Raw genomic sequence first — 19,997 nt, forward strand, 5'->3', positions numbered from 1 at the left:
CATCTTCAACTAATTGATGTGTCATCAATGTATTGATTTAATAAATCTCCTCTTTCATGTCCTATAACAAATACATTAGTGACACATAAATAATCTAAAATTTAGTCACCATAACATAACTGAATTGAAATTATCCAAACAAGCAATTATTAATACAGTTGAAAAACAGAAAGGAATCCAAACATGCAACAAGTTCCTGCTGATGAACATCCAATGCAATCAGCCAATCCATGAATCTACACATTTTCTCACAAAAACAGGTTCTCCATATGTAGCATCATATCATTTTGACCATTTGCATTATATAGGATGATCAAAACTAATAGCTAAGAAAGTACTCTAAGATTATGGAATGCAACGTGATTAGTGAGATAAGAAAGTCCTTCTAGACAGTTTAATGAGAGCCTACCAAAATTTATCAAATTGGAATACGATTGAAGAAAGAAAAAGAACAGTCACCCATTTCACGCGGGGGGCATTATCAGAACAAAAATGTCCATGTGACTGATCAACAAATGTGTCTGCTACTGCCACTAATTTAGCTATATTTCTGTGCAATTTATACTGAAGGCTTCAAGTAAACCGCTGTACAGTTCTTTGTGATTTTTTTTTTCTTTTATACAATTTATTTTTGATTTTATTTTTATTATATCTGTCCTTATCTTTGGGAGATGGGACTAGTGCTCCTTCAATGATTTGATTATCATCTGAAGAATCGGAGGGTTGAGATCTGGGTTTACTCATGATCCAAGAGTATCCATAACCAAGAGAGCTTCCACTTGCTTCAGAGAGCTGCATGCAGTATTTGATTGGGGTAGCTCAGTCAAAATCCAGATGAAAAAAAAAATGTAAATATATATATCTCTTTGGTCCTATACTAACAAGACATAACTGAATTGTGCAAATCAAACGTTAATAAGTATCTAGGTAAGCTTAGAAAGATGGCGAGACCTAAACTCGTTGATCGTAGCTGCTATTTCTGACACCTAACAGGGAAAGACAAGATAAGGTAAAGACACTCGAAAGATGCCAAACCAAAATAACCAAACTTCTGTAATGTTTTCGACTTTCCATAGCACATGCTAACAATTTCACAAGCAAAGCATCAACCAACAGCAGTAAATAGAGTTTGTGTTGCTGCATTGCAGTTGGCGGATCCACAAAATCAGATCCAAATGCCTTCAGTTTTCAATGTGTTAACCGAGTCAAATGCGTTTGTGTGTGTGTGTGTGTCACATGAAAGTGAAATTATTTCATATAAAGCACAAAACACTTCAAAGAAGAAACAGCCGCTTCTGCTTTACATTCAGAGAACCAGCATGGACATAAAACAGGTGCTCAACAATGAAGATGGTGTACACTAATAATTGAATTGAAACTCAAAGGTAAGCACATAGCAAGTCACTAATTCAAATTAAAATATCCAATAAGATGCACTGCAATCATTAAGGTTGTAGCAAAAATAGATTAATCTTACAGTGATTTTATGGAATGTTAATCCAAATTTTGATCAATTGCATCGCATTCTAGCATAGCATGGTGAGTGACAAATTCAATGGATATAATATTCAGCTTCCTTATAAATGATTTGTTACAATCGGACTCCACACACTACATGCAACCAATTACTGATGCTCAGCAGATAAAAGATAATAGTTTTCATTAATACAAGTATGTATGTACCAAATACGAACAATATATAGCTCATGCAGTGAAAAATCTTATACAATTCAGTGTCATTGATATTGTTTTTTACCTGTGCAAGAACAGCAGCAGCTAGATATGAAAGTTTCAACTAAAACTCAAGATATGATATAATAGCTTTTAAATTTGAACAAAAATTTGATCTTTACATTGATAATGCAAGATATATTAGTACTGATTAAAGATTATACACAAGTCAAACAAGAATAATGAGCTCCTAAAACATAAAATACAATTGTTAGATTAACCTATATGGCCAATTAGGCAGAGTGAAATAACTAATGGAAACAGTAACAGAAATGTACCGCTGTTGCTCCTGCTTTTTCCAAATGGAGGCCATGATCAACGTCATGAGCATGGACAAATGTCTTGACATTAGGGAGATACTTGCTCAATTCCCAAACTGTTCTATAGTTTGCACCGGGGGTATCTAAGGTTATTGCTGCTGCACATGCTCTTTCAGCACCAACTTTAAGGAGCACAGGGGGGCCAGGAATACAAGAAACTGGTCAGATAGTGAACCTGCACAAAGCATATTTAAGTTTGATCACAATTTTCTATACCAATTGACTACCAGCATCTCCAAAATACACAGAAGATCAAATGCACGGCCAACAGCTACTCGGTCACTGAAATGATGGAAAATCTAAAATCAGTTATCTGGATTCTGCTGTAAAATATTCTCACACACGTAACACATTATCAATAAGTCATGGACAAGGCAGAGAGCATGGATTTTTACATTTAACTTTTCTCTTTCCAATTTGCATTTATGCTAAATGTTCACATAGATGCTTCTGGGAATTTAAAGTAGACATAGAAAAACATGGAACCAAAGGCTGGATATTCACTTCAGAGACTTTGAGTTGAAATCAAACAGCAAATCGGTCCATTGTTTTTTTCTGTTTTTCTTAGCAAGAAACTAGATTTTATCATAAAAAATGGACATCATAAAAACACAAAGAAGGCATACCCCTAAGACAGAGTTACATGAAATTGGTCTTCAAACTGGCATAGATTACCCAAAAGGAACTAGCTAGAAAATTCACAGCCCAGACCCATATGACTATGATTTTCAGCAGAATATTCAATCAACAAGCTGTTCTCTCTCTAAGCCCCCAAAATTGACTTTATTCCAGGAAAATCAATTCACTGTGAGATGGAAGCATACCTTCTCACATCAAGAGCAACAAACGGAACAAGTCGTTCTGAAAGAAGCTGTGCAATGATCTGATAGAACCACAGAAGAAAGTACTACTCTTAGACAAAACATGATAAACATACATCCATACATAAACTATCTATCTTTTTTTGGGTAAGAATCCACAAATAAACTACATTAAAAATAGATCTACCATAACAAATGATTTTAGGGGGCACTTACTAATCAGTCTTATTAACTAAACTTATTTACTTACAAGCCTGACTGATAAATTTATCACTTTTTAAACTAATTCATCAAAAAAAATTAAATAGTGACAACACCCGTCCTACACATCCAAATCCACAGATAATGATATGGTCCTGCAAATCATCTGTCTGAAAACAAGAAGCCAAGGAAATCAACAATCAATACATTTAGTGGATATTTCAGTGTAATGGCAACATCAACCCAATATCACAAACAGACAATGCATCCCATTGTCAGATGTATGGCTACACCAGTTCATTTTACACGATTTAAAATTATTGATTAAAGATTTAGTACATCCTAGGTACAGTTGGACATACTAGATTAAGGAGATTGGAATAGATTTAATAATGGATCATATCTTATGCAGATATTGCAAGACCTAACTTATTTTAGTGCACAGACTTTATGGCAGCCAGTAGTTATTCACCACCTTCATCCATCATCATCAAATATTTTTGCATGAACTTAAAATGGCAAGACTTCGAGAAGGAATTTAAACCCAAAATACCAACTGCAAGTGAGTCAGTGTTTACCATATATTTCTCAAATACACAAGCACAGCAGGTTTGTTGAAACCTAAGACCAAAACAAAGTTCACACACATGCACGGTTCAAAATTTAAAAAGGCTTCATGATGTTGATAGAGAGACTTTTGAGAGCACATCACAAATATTTCCCCACATTTTGGTGCAATAACTAATAAAAATGCTTATGATGTATAGTTAGAATGATCACTAGAAAATCTAGGTTTCATTTTCCTAACCAAGCTGAGTTTGGAAAGCTAAGCTACCCGGTAAGCCAATCTTGATTGACAAATCATATCCATAACTAACATAGTACCCATAAACCACATATTATTATCTAGTGGAAAATAATAAATAAATAAAGGAATTGAATTCTGTAAACCACCAATATAAATGTTCACTCGGATCTCATAAAACTTGAAATTATGAATTCTACCTCACTCTCTACAGGTAACAAACTCCACACATCATCAAAACGAGAGGCTAGTAACTGGCCTCCAGCAGCTAACCATGGGGTAAGGGCCGTTGATACCCCAACCACAAGAAACAGCAAAGATGACATCTGAGAAGACATTATACCCAGCAGAAAAGGCCAATGAGCAAACAATTAGTTGTGCTAACAATACTAACGGTAATAGTTACCATTTATGTGGTTTTATTTTATTTATCTAGTGTGGGAATACCAGTCCTGCACAGTTTATTTATCTACTGTTATGTGTTGAAGTTCACAAAAAATATATATATATATATTGTTGGAAAAGAGGAACCGAAAGGGGGAAAAAAGACCTAAAGGAATAAAATGATAGCATGAATTTAAGTCAATAATACTAGCTTCCCTGTCAATGCACCACCATAGATTTGCTTCAACTCCCATTCACAAAATCAAACTCTCAACAGCACTCCAGTCCTGTGATCCTTTAAACATAAACGAACCCAAGGTCCACCCAATCTTGGTGGCCTATGTAACTTGGTCTAAATAAAGCCCACATCATTTTCAGACCTTGTAATGCTCAACCAACATAAATTTAGTACTATATCACTTTCATATACTTTTGAACGAGTATTAAGTACTTATGCTGGTGCATTCTACTAATCAAAGACAATTGATATGGCATATCATCATTGCATCATGGATAATCCATAATGGATAGCTCGGATATGGTTGTAAGGTGCAGGTATGTGTCTAGGTGTCGGATTTATCTAACTGTCATGTCCAAGAACACCACAACATGACTAGATTTCATATTTAACATATTTTTTTTTTTTAGTATTTCATAGAATGGTATTTGCAACCAAAAATTGAGCATTTTACGAATGAAATGGAAGTCTAATGCATAGTGATATAGTAAACTCAAACCATTTAGACATTATTGTTTGATGCATGTCCAACTAGACATATCGGATGAATTTCCCATAGGGAACCCTTACCCTTACAAACGTGGCATGTCTATGTATCGGACACATCCATGTGGCTTGTCCAATTTTTAATCATTACTTTTTGCAGGACATGTTGGGAACACTTCACGGACATATGTCCCATGTCTGGATAAGCCTCTTAGAAAACTGATTTGGGGTCAATGTAAATATATGGAAACAGGGGAGAGAAGTGAAAAAAAAAATTACATCCACATATAACATCCATGCTTCTCATGTCTTTGTGCCTTAACTTAATACTCATATACATAGCAAATAAAAATATATATAAAAAAAATTCCGTATCCCCCGTCTTCGTATCTTAATTTTTTGAAAATTCCATGCCCATGTCCATACTCATGTCCAGGTCTCTTAGGCTACCACTGTGAAACCTAAAAAGATACACGAAAACACTTCACTTTCAAAATCAAAGATGGTAGAAGAATATCTAGAATGCTTTGCAATAATAATAATAATAATAATAATAATAATAATAATAAAGTGTCACAAACTCAGCTGGGATATCAAATCCATTCATACATTAGCACCTTCTTGATACACAAATCCAACCAAATGGAAAACAACAAATCTAAATTTTTTACTTTAAGTTCATATGATGGAAATCCATCTCTTAGGCTATGTTTGGATCATGGATCCATGATCCAATCACAGCCTTAGTAGATGCATAATACACATAGAAAGTCCTGGGTGCCTAAAATTTTGGATTTTAAGTTTTAGGATACCTAAACCTCCAAGATTGTCCTAAAATGAATTTTCCTTGAGTACCAACTTTAAGGTATTTCCTTCCGTATCAACTTTAAGGTGAATATACAAAGCCGACGCCTTTTAGCTATGACACGTATGCATATATGCACATTTAAAGAAGTAATTTATGTCTCACCAAACATGAATCCTACTATATGGATTACAAACCTTGATGCATTTGTAACCACAATATACTTTAGTTCATTGATATTCTATATATATGATTGTCATGATTGCCTAGTTAGAAACCATATTCATATTACATAATGCTGACTGAAACCTGAAACCCAAAGAACAATGACTGTTAACCAGAGGTATCAGAGTAAACTATTCCTGTTCATCAATACTGTGATCATATCAATCTGTTAAAATTGATAGCATTCTACTCGTATGGACAAGAGTAATTTTTTCATTGCTTCTGTAAGAAGACTGGATCTTATAGAGAGAAAAAGTAATTTAATAGTTAAATTAGACAATAAATGAATCTTATAGAAAGAAATAATTTCCTACCGTCATGAAGAACAAACCCAATATAAGGCCACGATATGGAGCAATATCTGATTCAACCTGTAAAGAAATTCCATTTTTGCAAGAAGCGAACCAGCCAAAAATGCTCCCAATGCCATGGAAAGGCCAGCCTGTTCCATTTATAATAAAAAATGCGTACACTTAACACTAGAATGATATAAAAGAGCAAAACTTGATAACACATCAATGTACCCAAGCTGTAAGGAGACTAGTCCCCAGAATAACGAGGAGCGTATTTGCAGAGAATATCTCATTATTTTGATTTTCCTCAACTTGCTTATAAATCGGCCAAAGCAGCTGAAAATTAGCATAAGAATGACTAATATCATGAATTTCACAAACACAAAAGAAATTTGAAAATCCTTGGCTTGTGCACGGTCAAAAGCTACACCATGGTTATGCATAAACTCAAGTAGACAATATCATGATTTTTATCTTTGATACAACACACTGATGATGCATGATGATATGCTTTATTAAAATTTCTAGAAAGAAGGATACTTGTTGAGAAGTTAATGATATAAATTGCATCATCAGGCATAAAATGTGGTTTCATCACTTAGGATGCCATATTTATGTTCAGCAACACATAGAACTCACCAAGCGCCCTCCAGCAATTATGGCAGTAATTGCAACAATGGCCTTCACAGCAGCTAATCCAAGAGCTTCAGCAATTGCTTATAAACTAACCTAAAAATGATGGAAAAATTACCCACAGCAACAACAGAAGAAGCAATAGCACTGGCAGAAACAACTATCCTAGCAGTTGCAGCTATCCTACACAAGCTCAAAAGTGAAATAATCTTCAATAATTATTCATTTGACTTTCCCAGGTAGGAAACAAATATAGTTAAGCATCATATGCCCAACAGTGACCGTAGAAGAAAGGGTGATGTGGCAGTTGGCTGTTCATCAATACATGTGGTATGATAACCACATATGATAATTGAGGAACAAATACAGACTAATAACTTATTAACACACACATTATCTTTATTTCTGCTAATTCAAGCATCTTAAATGTATGTCTTAGACTATAACACCTAAACAGCTGAAATGGTGCAAAAGCATTGGATCAGAACTGTGTTCTACATTACACAGGTGTATGTAGTTCCAAAATGTTCACCTTTAAGACACAGAATTATGGCACAGTATAGTTGTACAGTATCAGAAGACACTGTAATTTCCACCAAAAAGCAATTCATTCACTTCATAACATTCAAGGTGATATAATTTCTGAGACCACACAGATACCTGGAAAAGCAAAACAGAAAATGTAGCCCGTTCATGGCGTGACGTGCTCTCACCTCGTTCCTGCAATACCTACAGAAAAAATACAATAAAATAAAAAAAAATATATTATAAAATTATTCAACTGCCTAATAAAAGCGTATCAACCAACAAATTTTGAGTCTTGACTACTTGATCCTAATGGAACAAAGTGGAATAAGAACTAAAAATAGGATAGCGTGAGAACTTACAAAGCTGCTCATTAACTGTTACCTGAAGGACAACAGCAGTGGAAGATAATGCCAGCCCATTCCCAATGACAATTGCAGCAGGACTGGGCTGACCAGCAATAAAGCGAGAAACTAAGCCAATCACCACTGCAGTCACCAAGACCTGCATTTGTTGTGCACATTAAAAAAAAACAAAACTAAGATTCAAATACATCGATGCACATAAAAGTGCTGGCTTGTGGTAAAACACAAGTGATAATATTTGAAAAACAAGTTTTCCAATCACCTGAGCAGAGCCCAAACCAAAAACATATTTCTTCATAGAACTCAGTCTTTCAACGGAAAGCTGCAAAATGAAGACAAAATGCTTAGCTTTTCTTTTTGTTATTAGCAGATCAAATGTCATGGCAAATAGCTGTGTTAGAGAATCTAACTTCACGGTTTGATGGATTCTACCTCCAGGCCAACATTAAACATCAAGAAAACAACTCCAAATTCAGCTATTGCCTTTGTTCCATGTACATGACGAAAAATAGAGACCATAAGGTCCAATCAAGATGCCAGCAGTCAAATATCCAAGAACAGGACTGCCTAAACATTGCAATTTGCAACAGAAAAAAAAGACACATCATCAATGAAACAAATAAAACTCCAAACACATATTAGAAGAAGAAAATGGCCAGAAAATACATGCAAATGATGGCTGAGTTCAAGAACAAACAATACGATTGTTGTTATCAAATTCATTAAATTGTACTCCTAACAATTATAGTGTTATACTTCTAGAATAAGTTTGCAAAAGCATAATCAATAACAAACAAGGATAATGAAACATGAGTTATGAAATGCCAAGCAGAAAAATCTGGATATAAAACATGAGTCATCTTTGTGCAGGAGCCATGCTAATCCTCTACGTACCATTCCAATTTTATCGGATACTGTATAGGAACAATCATGAAGTGCATGTACCTTATATATCCAAACATGAAATCATGCCACATGCTGCAACCATCTTACACAAAAGAAGTCAAAGATGAGGCTTCAATTTAACTACTACAATAACAGATCATGAGATTCAGTTACCTCCAGAGATTTTTTGGAATATAGGCACAAATATGACACTTGCAAGCAGCAAACACAATATGTCAAAAAGAGAAGCTTCCTCCTCATTTACCTAAAAAAAAAGAAAAAATAAAAAAATAATACTCAAATCACTAAGCAAGGGAATTTCAAGCACATGTCTCTTGATGAGGAATCATCTCCATTAGTTTCTTAACACTCTTGGGCAATTTCCGCATTTGATGAATCAAAGGCTTTGTATTTGATGAGACTTCGTCGATACCACCGGTAATGATGTCCAGTTGCAGAAATAGCTGGTTAATTCTCTCCGCCCGATTGGTGTAAAAGGCGAAAATCAAAAAATAAACTTTGTATCAGATATAGAAATCTAACAATTGTTCACAAATCCTGTTACCAGAAATAATTGATGACAAGAATCTAAAATCAGTAACAACTGCCAACTAATATTCAGAGGGATACATGTAATAAGTATAACAATAAAAAGGATCATAGACAGAGAAATTCGATCTTTGAAAACGTTGCATAGCGCTGCTACCTATTAATTATTTTGGACTTCTTTTTCTAGTTTTTTTTATTATAATAATAACCTTAAATAAAATTATTAAAAAAAATATCAAATTTTTGAGTCACTCTATTTCACAATTAAGGTCACACACTCATTACATCATGAGTTAGGATTTATGAGACCATCTACCTCCATCACCACCCTTCTATTTTCCCCAAATTCCATCTTCAAAATCTACCCACCCTCAAAAATTTAAAAACCCTTTGGCGGCAATATTCCGGCAGCAACGGTGGCAACTATTTGATTACATACACTTCTCCGACAATGACAATTAGTGAAATTTTTTTTGACAACCACAACTACATGAAACGAGAGGAGTACAACAATAAAAGCTCAGAAAATGTTCGTAACTTTGATGGTGTTCTTAGCTCAGATGAGATTAGCCTTCTAAGGGTAAGTTTCTTGAAAAAAAATGACAAAAATAATAAAAATTGTTCGTCATTTTTTTTGGGACTGAACTCCCGAACATATGACCGAAATTCGGGAACATATGTCCGAACATTATTTATTTGTTCAGGAATAGGTAACCGAACATTTCTTATTTGTTCAGGAACAGATAACCGAAGCAATAGCAAAAGTAGGCAAACAAAGGAGGTCGGAGGTGGTCAACTGGCCGGTTGACCAAAGAGTCGGCCGGAGAGTGAAATCCTGCCTAGTTTTATTCACATAGAGAGCATACAAGTACAATGGGGCCATGGGTGAATAATAGAAAACCAACCAGAGAAGTATGAAAGTGGATTATGTTGTATGTGTAAAAAGAGATAATAGAAAAAAAATAAATAAATAAACAGATTGACAAATCTCGTAATAAAATATAGAAAAAACTTCTTAATTCCCACAAATTTTTTCCACTATTTTGGAAGGTTCCACTGTCTTGGATTTTGCTAGATTTTAGGAGAAAGACTTTTTAAGGTGTGGGGGGTGTGCATTTAAATGGGTGGAATATTTTTATAAGGATAATTTGTGTATTATTTGGTGAGAGAATTTTTTTTTTTTAAGGATTTTAGAATTTATAAGTGGGGGTTCAAAGAAATTGGAGATTCAAAATAATTGAGAGGGTAATTTATATGTAAATTGGGCTGAGCTGGGTAATGGGCTGTTCTGTGGGCCACAGTAAGAAGGGCTGAGTAAAAGGGCTTTGTAGTTAGCCCGGTTTTCACAAAGCCTTATAGTTATCCCGGTCCAAGAGAGCTCTGCAGTTAGCTCGGTCACCACACTCAGAGCGGTAACAGTTAGCACTGTCATACCATATTGAGCCGTAGTATATTGAGCCCTCCTCAGAACCTTGCTATTGGTTAGCTCGGTCTTGGCTCGTTGTGGTTAGTACGGTCTCAGACAACCCAGTTGGAATGTCAAATCGAGGTACAGGCAGTGAAAGGAAGAACCGAGCTAGTGGAAGTTCGGTCTAGTCTGCGGCTTTAACATAGCCATGATTATCTCGGTCGTATTGACATCCAACCATGGTAGAACCATCTCACTTGGTTTAAGCAGTGAGGGGGATGTTGAAGGATAAACATTATCTTTCAAGAATGTGATTCCTATGAGGACTCTACATGGAGGAGTAAGAGTCCTACTAGGATTGTGCCATGCGAAATCTATAAAAGCTCACAACATCACCTATGGAGAGGTAACACAACTTTGATCCCCGAATACACAGAGCTTTTGTCTATTTATCTATTTTTGCTGACTTAGGCATCGGAGAGGTATCCGGCACACACCCGCCAGCTAGCTCACGTTTGTGTTTTCAGGGAGTAAAGCGACGTCGTACGAAGGAGCGCAATCTTGATCAACAGGATTATACGAGAACAATATTTCGTGCTCGTACAATTGGCACCATCTGTGGGAAGTTCAGACAAGAACAAAACCTTTTGATTAAGTTTTCCTCGCTAACTAGAAGCAATGGCACACAACGAATATTTGCCATAGTCCGCTATCGACGGACAAACCCCAGAGGGGGGTTGGGAGGCGCGAAGGTTTGCCTTCTATCCCTCCTATGGCGGATTTGGAGCCACAACGACAGAACCCCCGGAGGGATGCAAGGGGGAGGCGGACTAATAGCCCTCGTCACTCTCGCTCCCAGAGTCCTGAAAGACAGAGGCGGAAGATCGACCCTCAAGTTCTTGAGGATCGCATCAAGGAGCAGGATGAACTAATACGAAGGATGGCGGCGGACATGGAATCAATGAAACACCACATAAAAGGCAAAGAGGTGGCGACAGGAGAGGGGCGCAAAAGCAAGACACCCCCTCGCCACTCAGAAGATCGTGGTAGGTATACCACACCATCACAAGCAGAGAGTAGGAGCCTAAAGACAGGCGACACTCAAACAAGGACGTCCAGGACCCGTTACTCCAGGTCTGGGAGAACGAGGATTGAGAGGTCATATACTGAGGGAAGCACCTATCGGCCCTCGCACACGTACCAGACATCATCCAGGCAGTCGGAGCTGCCTAGATCGTCCGATTTGCGAACAGTGCTTAAAAAAAGGGCACGATGGAAGGAGGATGCCAAGGCGCGCGACCCACACAGAATTTCTGCCCTTCAGCGGTTGGCTCCTCGAACGCATGGAAACGTCGAGGTAGGAATGACAATACCGCGCCCAGCCTACGAACCAACGGACAAAGCATTAGCAAGGCCGTAAACCTCACCGTTCGTTCCGGCAATAGAAAACGCTCCCCTACCTTCAGGCTTCCTGCAGCCTAAATTCACCACGTATGAGGGAAAGACGGGCCCCTACTCACACTTGAGCCACTTTCGCCAGGTTATGGCTGTATACCGGCGAAACGAAGCTTTAATGTGCATCCTATTCCCATCTAGCCTTGGCGACCTAGGTTTAACCTGGTTCGAAAGGCTACCAGAAGGCAGCATCGCCTCCTGGGCATAATTAGCAGAGGCGTTCGTGACAAGGTTCAGAACGAACACCAAAACGCCGGTGGAGATCGACCAACTTCTCTCCATTGACGTAGGCGACAAGGAGACGCTAAGATCCTACAATAGTCGCTACTGGGAGATCTTCAACCAGATTGGGGACTGCCCTACCAATCTCACCATCGCACAATACAAAAGAGGCCTTTTAATCGGGAACAGACTAAAGGACTTAATCACTATGACGCCACCTCTTACAATGGAGGCCTTAATGGAGAGAGTGCACCAACACATTCGGGTGGAAAAGGATGGCGCCCGTGCTAAAACAAAGTCTGGCACAACCACAGTACCAGAAAAAAAGACTCTGGCAAAAATCAGCGCGGTAGAACGTCCGAGCAGAAACGGACGAGGCAGGCGAGACAACGGAGAGGACCAGGATAAAAGATGGTTGAGAGTCCGCACTGCCATTACCACGGTGTTCAAAAAACCGATCTATCAGATTCTAAGCGAGATACGCGATGAACCTTTCGTCAGATGGCCAGCTAAGTTGGGAGAAGCTCAGAAGGATTACGATGAAAGATCTCGATGCACCTTTCACAAGGAAAAGGGGCAACGCACTGAAAATTGCATGCCATTAAGGTAGCATCTGGAGGAGTTAGTAGCAGCCGGTCATCTGGACAAGTACATAGAAGGAGGGGCGCAGCCAGCTCCCCATGACCACAACAACCCGAATGGAATGCCAATCGACGCCCCACCTCAAGGCGTGATCAACGTAATCCATGGTGTATTCGAACCTGAATGCGTATGTGAACTCAGGGGCATGATCAAAAAGGCTGAGCACTTAAGGGAGGTACTAAGTGCCCAACCTACCATCAAAAAGGAGAAGGCAGAGGCCACGAACGTCGTGTCTTTTTCAGATAGAGACTTGGCAAGGATTTACTGCCCTCACAATGATGCACTGGTCGTCACTCTCCGAGTCAAAGATTTTGACGTCAAGCGGATTTTGATTGACCAAGGTAGCTCATGTGAGATCATGTATTATGAAACTTTCAAACAACTGAAATTGGAGGACAAAGACTTGGCACCTACCGTGTCTCCCCTGATTGGATTCAACTCGATGCCAGAGTGGCCAGTTGGCAAGATAATCTTTCCAGTCAGAGCAGGAAGCGTGACGAAACAAGTGAAATTCTGGGTATTGAAAGTCCCTTCCACTTACAACATAATCTTGGGAAGAACGTGGTTACATGCCATGCGATCAGTAGCGTCATCCTACCATCAAGTAATGCGGTTCCCCAACAAAATCGGAGTAATAGAAGAGGTCTTTGGAAACCAAATTATGTCCAAGCAATGCTTCGTCACAGTAAATGGCAGCAGAGCTGCCAAGGGGTTTGTACAGATGGAGGAGGAACCAGAGAGCAATGAGTTATTCGCGAATGTTGGCAAAGCCGCCGAACAGAAGGCAGTGGAAGATTTGGTACAGGTAAGAATAGATGAAAAGAATTCGGATAAGTTCTTTTTGCTTGGCTCATCTATGTCCAGCACTAAGAGAATAAAGGTCATGGAATTCTTGACCTCTAACATCGAAGTGTTTGCCTGGACGCCGTATGATATGCCTGGCATTGACCCAAGCTTCATCTGTCACCAATTGAACGTCCACCCAACTGTCAGACCAATCATTCAGCGCACTCGCAGATCGGCACTCTACCACGCTGAGATAGTGGCGGAAGAAGTGGGAAACCTGCTAGAGGCAGGAGCTATCAGAGAGGTGCACTACCCCAGATGGATCTCCAATACCGTGGTGGTGCCAAAGAAGAATGAAAAATGGCGTATCTGCGTAGACTACAAAACAGTCAACAAAGCATGCCCAAATGACAGCTTCCCCCTACCGCGAATAGACCAACTGGTAGACCTAACGGCGGGGCACAACCGGCTTAGATTTCTTGATGCGTACAGAGGCTACCATCAGATTGCTATGTATGAACCAGACCAGGAGGTCACATCTTTTACCACGCCAAGAGGATTATATTGCTATAAGGTCATGCCCTTTGGCCTAAAGAACGTAGGGGCAACATTCCAACGGATGGTCACCAAGATGTTTGAACCATTGTTAGGCAGAACAATGGAGGCTTACATCGACGACATGGTGATCAAGAGCAAGGATGAAAATGACCATCTCAAGGACCTAGGTGAGATGTTTCAGATCCTGAAGAAGCACAAGTTACGCCTTAATGCGTCCAAGTGTGCATTCGGTGTAGGATCTGACAAATTCCTAGGCTTCCTGGTGACTAACCGAGGTATAGAGGCAGACCCCTCTCAGATCAAGGCAATTCAGGATCTAGAGAGGCCCAACTCAGTAAAAGAAGTGCAGCATCTCACCGGTATGGCAGCTGCACTCAACCGGTTCATAAGTCGGTCGTCAGACAGATGTCGGCCATTCTTTCAAGCTCTTAAGGCCAAATTCGAGTAGGACGAAGAATGCGACCGCGCTCTAGAAAGCTTGAAAGAATACATGTCTTCTCCGCCATTGCTGGTAACCTCAATACCTGAAGAAGAACTCTTTTTGTACCTGGCAGTTTCACAGCACGCAATTAGCGCAGTGTTGGTCCGAGCAGAAAGGATCCAACATCTGCCCATCTTCTATGTCAGCAAGACATTGCTGGGTGCCAAAACAAGGTACTTATCACTGGAAAAACTAGCCTTAGCCTTGATGATGGCCTCAAGGAAGTTGTCGCACTACTTTCACGTCCACACCATAGTCGTCCTCACACCTTTTCCATTAAAAGCTTTGTTTGAAAGGGCGAACTTTTCTGGGCGAATCTTGAAGTGGACAGTGGAGTTGGGACAGTTTGACATCAAGTTTCAACCCAGGACTGCGATAAAAGCCCAAGCTTTGGCAGATTTTGTCGCAGAATTCACACTAGGAAGTCATCACATCTGCCCAGTAGACTTGACTGATACAACCGAAAAGGGGATGGAAAGTTTCGCCGGAATAACAGAACCCCTGGTACAGGATATCCAGCTAGATCCCAAGGCAAACCAGAATGAAGTAAGGGAGGAAGAAGTAAACTATGCTACAATAAGTAAAGACTTGGTACAGTTAGACAGCGAGGGGCAAACAGCTAGCATGGCCTCTGAAGAAAACACCAGTAACACTCAAGACCCCAAGGCATCATCCGACCCCTTCACTTGCTGGAAGCTGTTCGTTGGAGAGATGTGGAAGCTCTTCATGGATGGAGCATCCAACAGGCACGGTGCAGGACTTGGCATAGTCCTTATCTCACCAGATGGCCTGGTAGTGGAGCAAGCAGTCAACCTTGGCTTCCTAGCATCAAACAACAAGGCGGAGTATGAAGCCCTTTTAGCAGGACTGAAATCAGCATTCTACATGAAAGCAACCGAGCTGATGGTTTACAGTGACTCGCAACTGGTGGTAAACCAAATTTCAGGCGACTACGAGGCAAAGGACAACAGAATGGCTAAATACCAAGAGTTAGTCAGAACAGAGATCAAGAAATTTGAAGTACTACGGATAGAGCAGATCGGCAGAGAAGAAAACAGTAGAGCGGACGAACTAGCAGGCTTCGCTTCAATGGCAGATACATCTATCCCTCATCCGCTGCTGATTGACTACCTACCAAGACCAAGCATTGAAGAGCCCGAGGTAGAAGAGGTATGTTGTCCTGAACTAGGCCCTTCATGGATGGATCCCATCATACTATTCTTAAAAGACGACGTCTTACCTGAAGAAAAGAAAGAAGCCAACAAGATTAGAGCAAAGTCGCAGCGATTTTGGCTCTCCCCATCAATGGCCTTGTACAAGAAATCCTTCACAAGACCCTACCTAAAGTGTGTTCATCCCAGCAAAGTTAAAACATTCTTGTTCGAGATACACAAAGGCGTATGCGGAAGCCATCAAGGAGGAAGATCATTGGCATACAGGGCAATCTCGCAAGGATATTGATGGCCTTACATGTAAGCAGATTCAGAGAAATATGTGAAAAAGTGCGAGAAATGTCAGAAGTTCGCACACCAAATACATCAGTCAGCCAGAGAACTCCTACCACTAACAAGCCCATGGCCCTTCGCAATGTGGGGCTTGGACATAGTAGGACCACTTCCAACAGCACCCTGCAACAGAAAGTTCTTCCTTGCAGCAACAGACTACTTCACAAAGTAGGTGGAGGCAGAAGCACTAGCATCAATAGAGAAAGATGTGAAGAAGTTCGCCTGGCAAAATATCATCACTCGGTTCGGCATACCAAAGGCTCTAATATCAGACAACGACACTCAATTCGATGGTAGAATCTTTAGAGGCTTTTGTGAAGAATACAAGATAGAGTTCTACAACTCTACACCGGCATACCCCCAAGCAAATGGCCAGGCGGAAGCATCAAACAAGGTCGTCCTAGATGGATTGAAGAAAATGTTAGAAAAAGCAAAAAGCAAGTGGGCGGAAGAGCTCCCTCATGTCTTATGGGCTTACCGTACCACACATCGACGGTCAACTGGAGAAATACCATTCTCCTTAGCCTATGGCATGGAAGCAGTAATCCCACTGGAAGTTGGCCTCTCCACAATTAGAAGTAAAAATTTTGATCTAGACTTGAATAAAGAAGCCATTACACTAGAGCTCAACCTTACAGAAGAAAGAAGAGGAAGAGCATTGGTTCACATCGCCTCATACCAGCAAGAGTTATCAAGGAAATACAACAAAACAGTACATCCAAGACAGTTCAAGATTGGAGATTGGGTACTTCGCAAAGTAATGGGAAACACTTTGGTACCCGGAGATGGCAAGTTAGGGCCCAATTGGGAAGGACCATACAAAATGGTTGGATTAGCAAGAAAAGGGGCATACCACTTGGAAGATGAGGACAACAAAGCCATTCCCAGGCCATGGAACACTGCCAATCTCAAACTATTTTATTTTTAGCTTTTCTTTCGAGTATTTGTAATTTTTCCCTTTCTCAATAAGCAAGTAGTTTTTTTTTCAATATAGATGTTTCCTTCTGTAAAAAATTGTTTTAGTGAGCTAGGGGCATTGTAAGCAGAGTTGGCCAGAATAACCAACTTTGTGCTCTCTTCAGCCAAGATAAAGATCTGAGCTGAAGAAGTTGGCTGGGAAAACCAACACCCCTCCTAAGCCCAGGATAAGGATCCAGGCTGCAGGACGTTTGGTCGGAATAACCAAACACTTTACTCTAAGTTGGCAGGAATAACCAACTTAGAGGTTGGCTGGAAAAACCAACACCCCTCCTAAGCCCAGGATAAGGATCCAGGCTGCAGGACGTTTGGTCGGAATAACCAAACACTTTACTCTAGATTGGCAGGAATAACCAACTTAGAGGTTGGCTGGAAAAACCAACACCCCTCCTAAGCCTAGGATAAGGATCCAGGTTGCAGGACGTTTGGTCGGAATACCCAAACACTTTCCTCTGGGTTGGCTGGAAAAACCACCTTAGAGGTTAGCTGGAATAACCAACACCTCTCCTAAAGCCCAGGATAAGGATCCAGGCTGAAGAACGTTTGGCAGGAATAACCAAACACTTTACTCTAGGTTGGCTGAAAAAATCAATCTAGAGGTTGGCTGGAAGAACCAAACACTTAGTACTCCTCAGCCGAGATAAGGATCCAGGTTGAAGAGTGGTTAGCTGGAAAAATCAACTTTGAGTACTCTTCAACCAAGATAAAGATCTAGACTGAAGAGCGGTTGGCTAGAAAAACCAAATTTGAGTACTCTTCAATCGAGATAAAGATCCAGGTTGAAGAGTGGTTGACTGGAAAAACCAAACTTTGAGTACTCTTCAACCAAGATAAGGATCTAGGCTAAAGAGTGGTTTGCTGGAAAAACCAACTTTGAGTACTCTTCAACCGAGATAAAGATCCATGTTGAAGAGTGGTTGGCTGGAAAAATCAACATTTATTGTTCTTTAGCCGAGATAAGGATCAAGGCTAAAGAGGTTGGCTGGAAAAATCAACATTTATTGTTCTTTAGCCGAGATAATGATCAGGGCTAAAGAGGTTGGCAGGTATGGCCAGTCAGATTGCAAAGTTAAGACCAGGATTAAGTATCTCGGCCAGAGAATGTTTTACTTTACTCAGATTATAGTTTGTAAAGGCTAGCATAGAGAAAAATCGAAACAATAGTTGCCATAAAGGAATATGTCATTTAAAACGCAAAAGAGTACAGAAGATAGGGTCGTAGCCCGGTTACAATTCTTGTCCAAAAGCAGAAAGAAGAAAATACAGAGATTAAGCAAAAAGGTCATCTATTTCTGCATCAAGTTCAACTCGGAGCCCGGTCTCATCTGGTAGCCCGGTCTCATCTAGTAGTTCGGTCGTCAGATCTTCAACCGGTGGCTCCAACTGAGCTGATTGAACAGCAGGTTCATTAACAACCGGGGTATTGTTTGGCTCAGTCTCTTCTTCGTCATCCTCAGCCTGAAGAAATTGTTGTTGAATGGCAACAGCGTACTCCGTCATCGAACCTGGGATAAAATACGGAGGAGGGTTAAAGACTTCGGTCTCTGGCCCATGACCAAGCTGTGCCACGGCCGCCCTCCATCCGCATTTAAAGAATAAGTCTTTTGCCGCTTCGCATTGCTTGATATACATGGCTTCGCCTTCCTTGAAGCCACGGTCCTCCGCATCTTCTAACTTCTTCTCAAGCTTGGTTATCTCGGTGTTCTTTTTTCCCTCGAGCTTGGCGAGCTCGCGCAAATACTTATCTTTTACCACGGCCGCTGCCTTTTTCTTGTCTGCTTCAACCGAGCTAACATGACCAGTCAGACGACCATTCTCGGTTTTCAGCTCGGCTATTTGTTTCTTGGCCACTTCTAGTTCGGCCATTCTTTCATTAGCCTCGGCCATGGCCTGCCTGGTGGTTTTTCAAAGTTCCAACACTCGCTTGTGAGCAATGTGGTTCTTGTGTACGGCCTGCAAGAGGATGGTAAGAAACTTTTAAAGTGAAACCGAGCAGAAAGTTGTAAAGATTAGAAAGATGAGCAAAAGGGCAACTTACCAGCACCATGGACTTTGTGGTCGAGCGAATTGCTATCAGCTCGGTTAGGTGGTCGTGGTGTGATATGTCGGCTGGAAGGCATACACCTTTGGCAAGATTGAATGCCATTAAGTGGTCTTTTTCAGCAACTACTAAATTAGTGTCCTTGATGGCTCGGTTCTGGAAAGTGATCTTTGGAGCCCACTTGGAATAACTAGCCCGATCAGAACACTCCGGTTGTGGGCTCGGTGGAGAGCTTGGTGGAGTGGTTTAAGGGACCACGGTTTCATCTTCATCAACGAGGCATTGCTCGGTTGGGGTAGTCCGGGCACGCTTTTTTGGGCTAGATGATGTGGGTTGGTGAGATGGAAGGGCCACCACGGTCTCTTGAGTTTGACCGGCTGGTGGCACCTCGGGCTGAGTTGTCTCGGTCAGGAGAGCCTTTACCGCTCTCTTCTTGGCCATCTCTTGCTCCGCTGTCAATAGGATCAAATTGACTTGGAGAAGGGTTGGATCTGGTTTTGGTGAGGGCTCTAGAAGGAAGTCGGTAACCTAGGTCTTCCTGCGGCCACTACATCGGTAGGTCGGCTCGAAGTTCAATAACTCAGTCCAACTTCGGTCTGGATATCAAAGCGCGGCGCGAAGCACGTCCAAGTTGGTGTAGCTGTATTGGGACTTA

General features: G+C 40.5%; 2 protein-coding genes and 1 pseudogene across 8 annotated transcripts in view; 1 reads left to right on the forward strand and 2 right to left on the reverse strand.

Moving 5' to 3' along the window:
- Positions 1–19,997, forward strand: part of LOC114270580 (putative disease resistance RPP13-like protein 1) — a 126,199-nt gene that overhangs the window by 15,233 nt on the left and 90,969 nt on the right. The window lies entirely within an intron of this gene.
- LOC145788993 (K(+) efflux antiporter 2, chloroplastic-like) lies at positions 91–9,402 on the reverse strand. 5 transcript variants are annotated; one of them, XR_014362504.1, is made up of 12 exons: positions 8,892–9,402; positions 8,778–8,810; positions 8,265–8,399; positions 8,095–8,154; positions 7,852–7,971; positions 7,603–7,671; positions 6,541–6,645; positions 6,348–6,458; positions 4,079–4,204; positions 2,876–2,934; positions 2,010–2,333; positions 91–792 (listed from the first exon to the last, which is right to left on the reverse strand). XR_014362504.1 is itself a non-coding variant. In XM_082916900.1 (10 exons), exons 2-10 carry the CDS (start codon positions 8,349–8,351, stop codon positions 2,252–2,254), a joined length of 819 nt encoding a protein of 272 aa, XP_082773026.1. In that variant the 5' UTR covers positions 8,352–8,399; positions 8,778–9,402; the 3' UTR covers positions 1,830–2,251. The 5 variants fall into 5 exon arrangements, 1 of the variants encoding a protein (XP_082773026.1); XR_014362503.1 differs by lacking the exon at positions 8,778–8,810; XR_014362505.1 differs by having other exon boundaries at positions 2,010–2,226; positions 8,778–9,402.
- Positions 8,665–8,761, reverse strand: LOC145820767 (U6 spliceosomal RNA; annotated as a pseudogene).

This window comes from Camellia sinensis, chromosome 2 (assembly GCF_055761805.1).
Source record: "Camellia sinensis isolate YWXY chromosome 2, ASM5576180v1, whole genome shotgun sequence".
In the NCBI taxonomy this organism is placed as follows: Eukaryota; Viridiplantae; Streptophyta; class Magnoliopsida; order Ericales; family Theaceae; genus Camellia; species Camellia sinensis.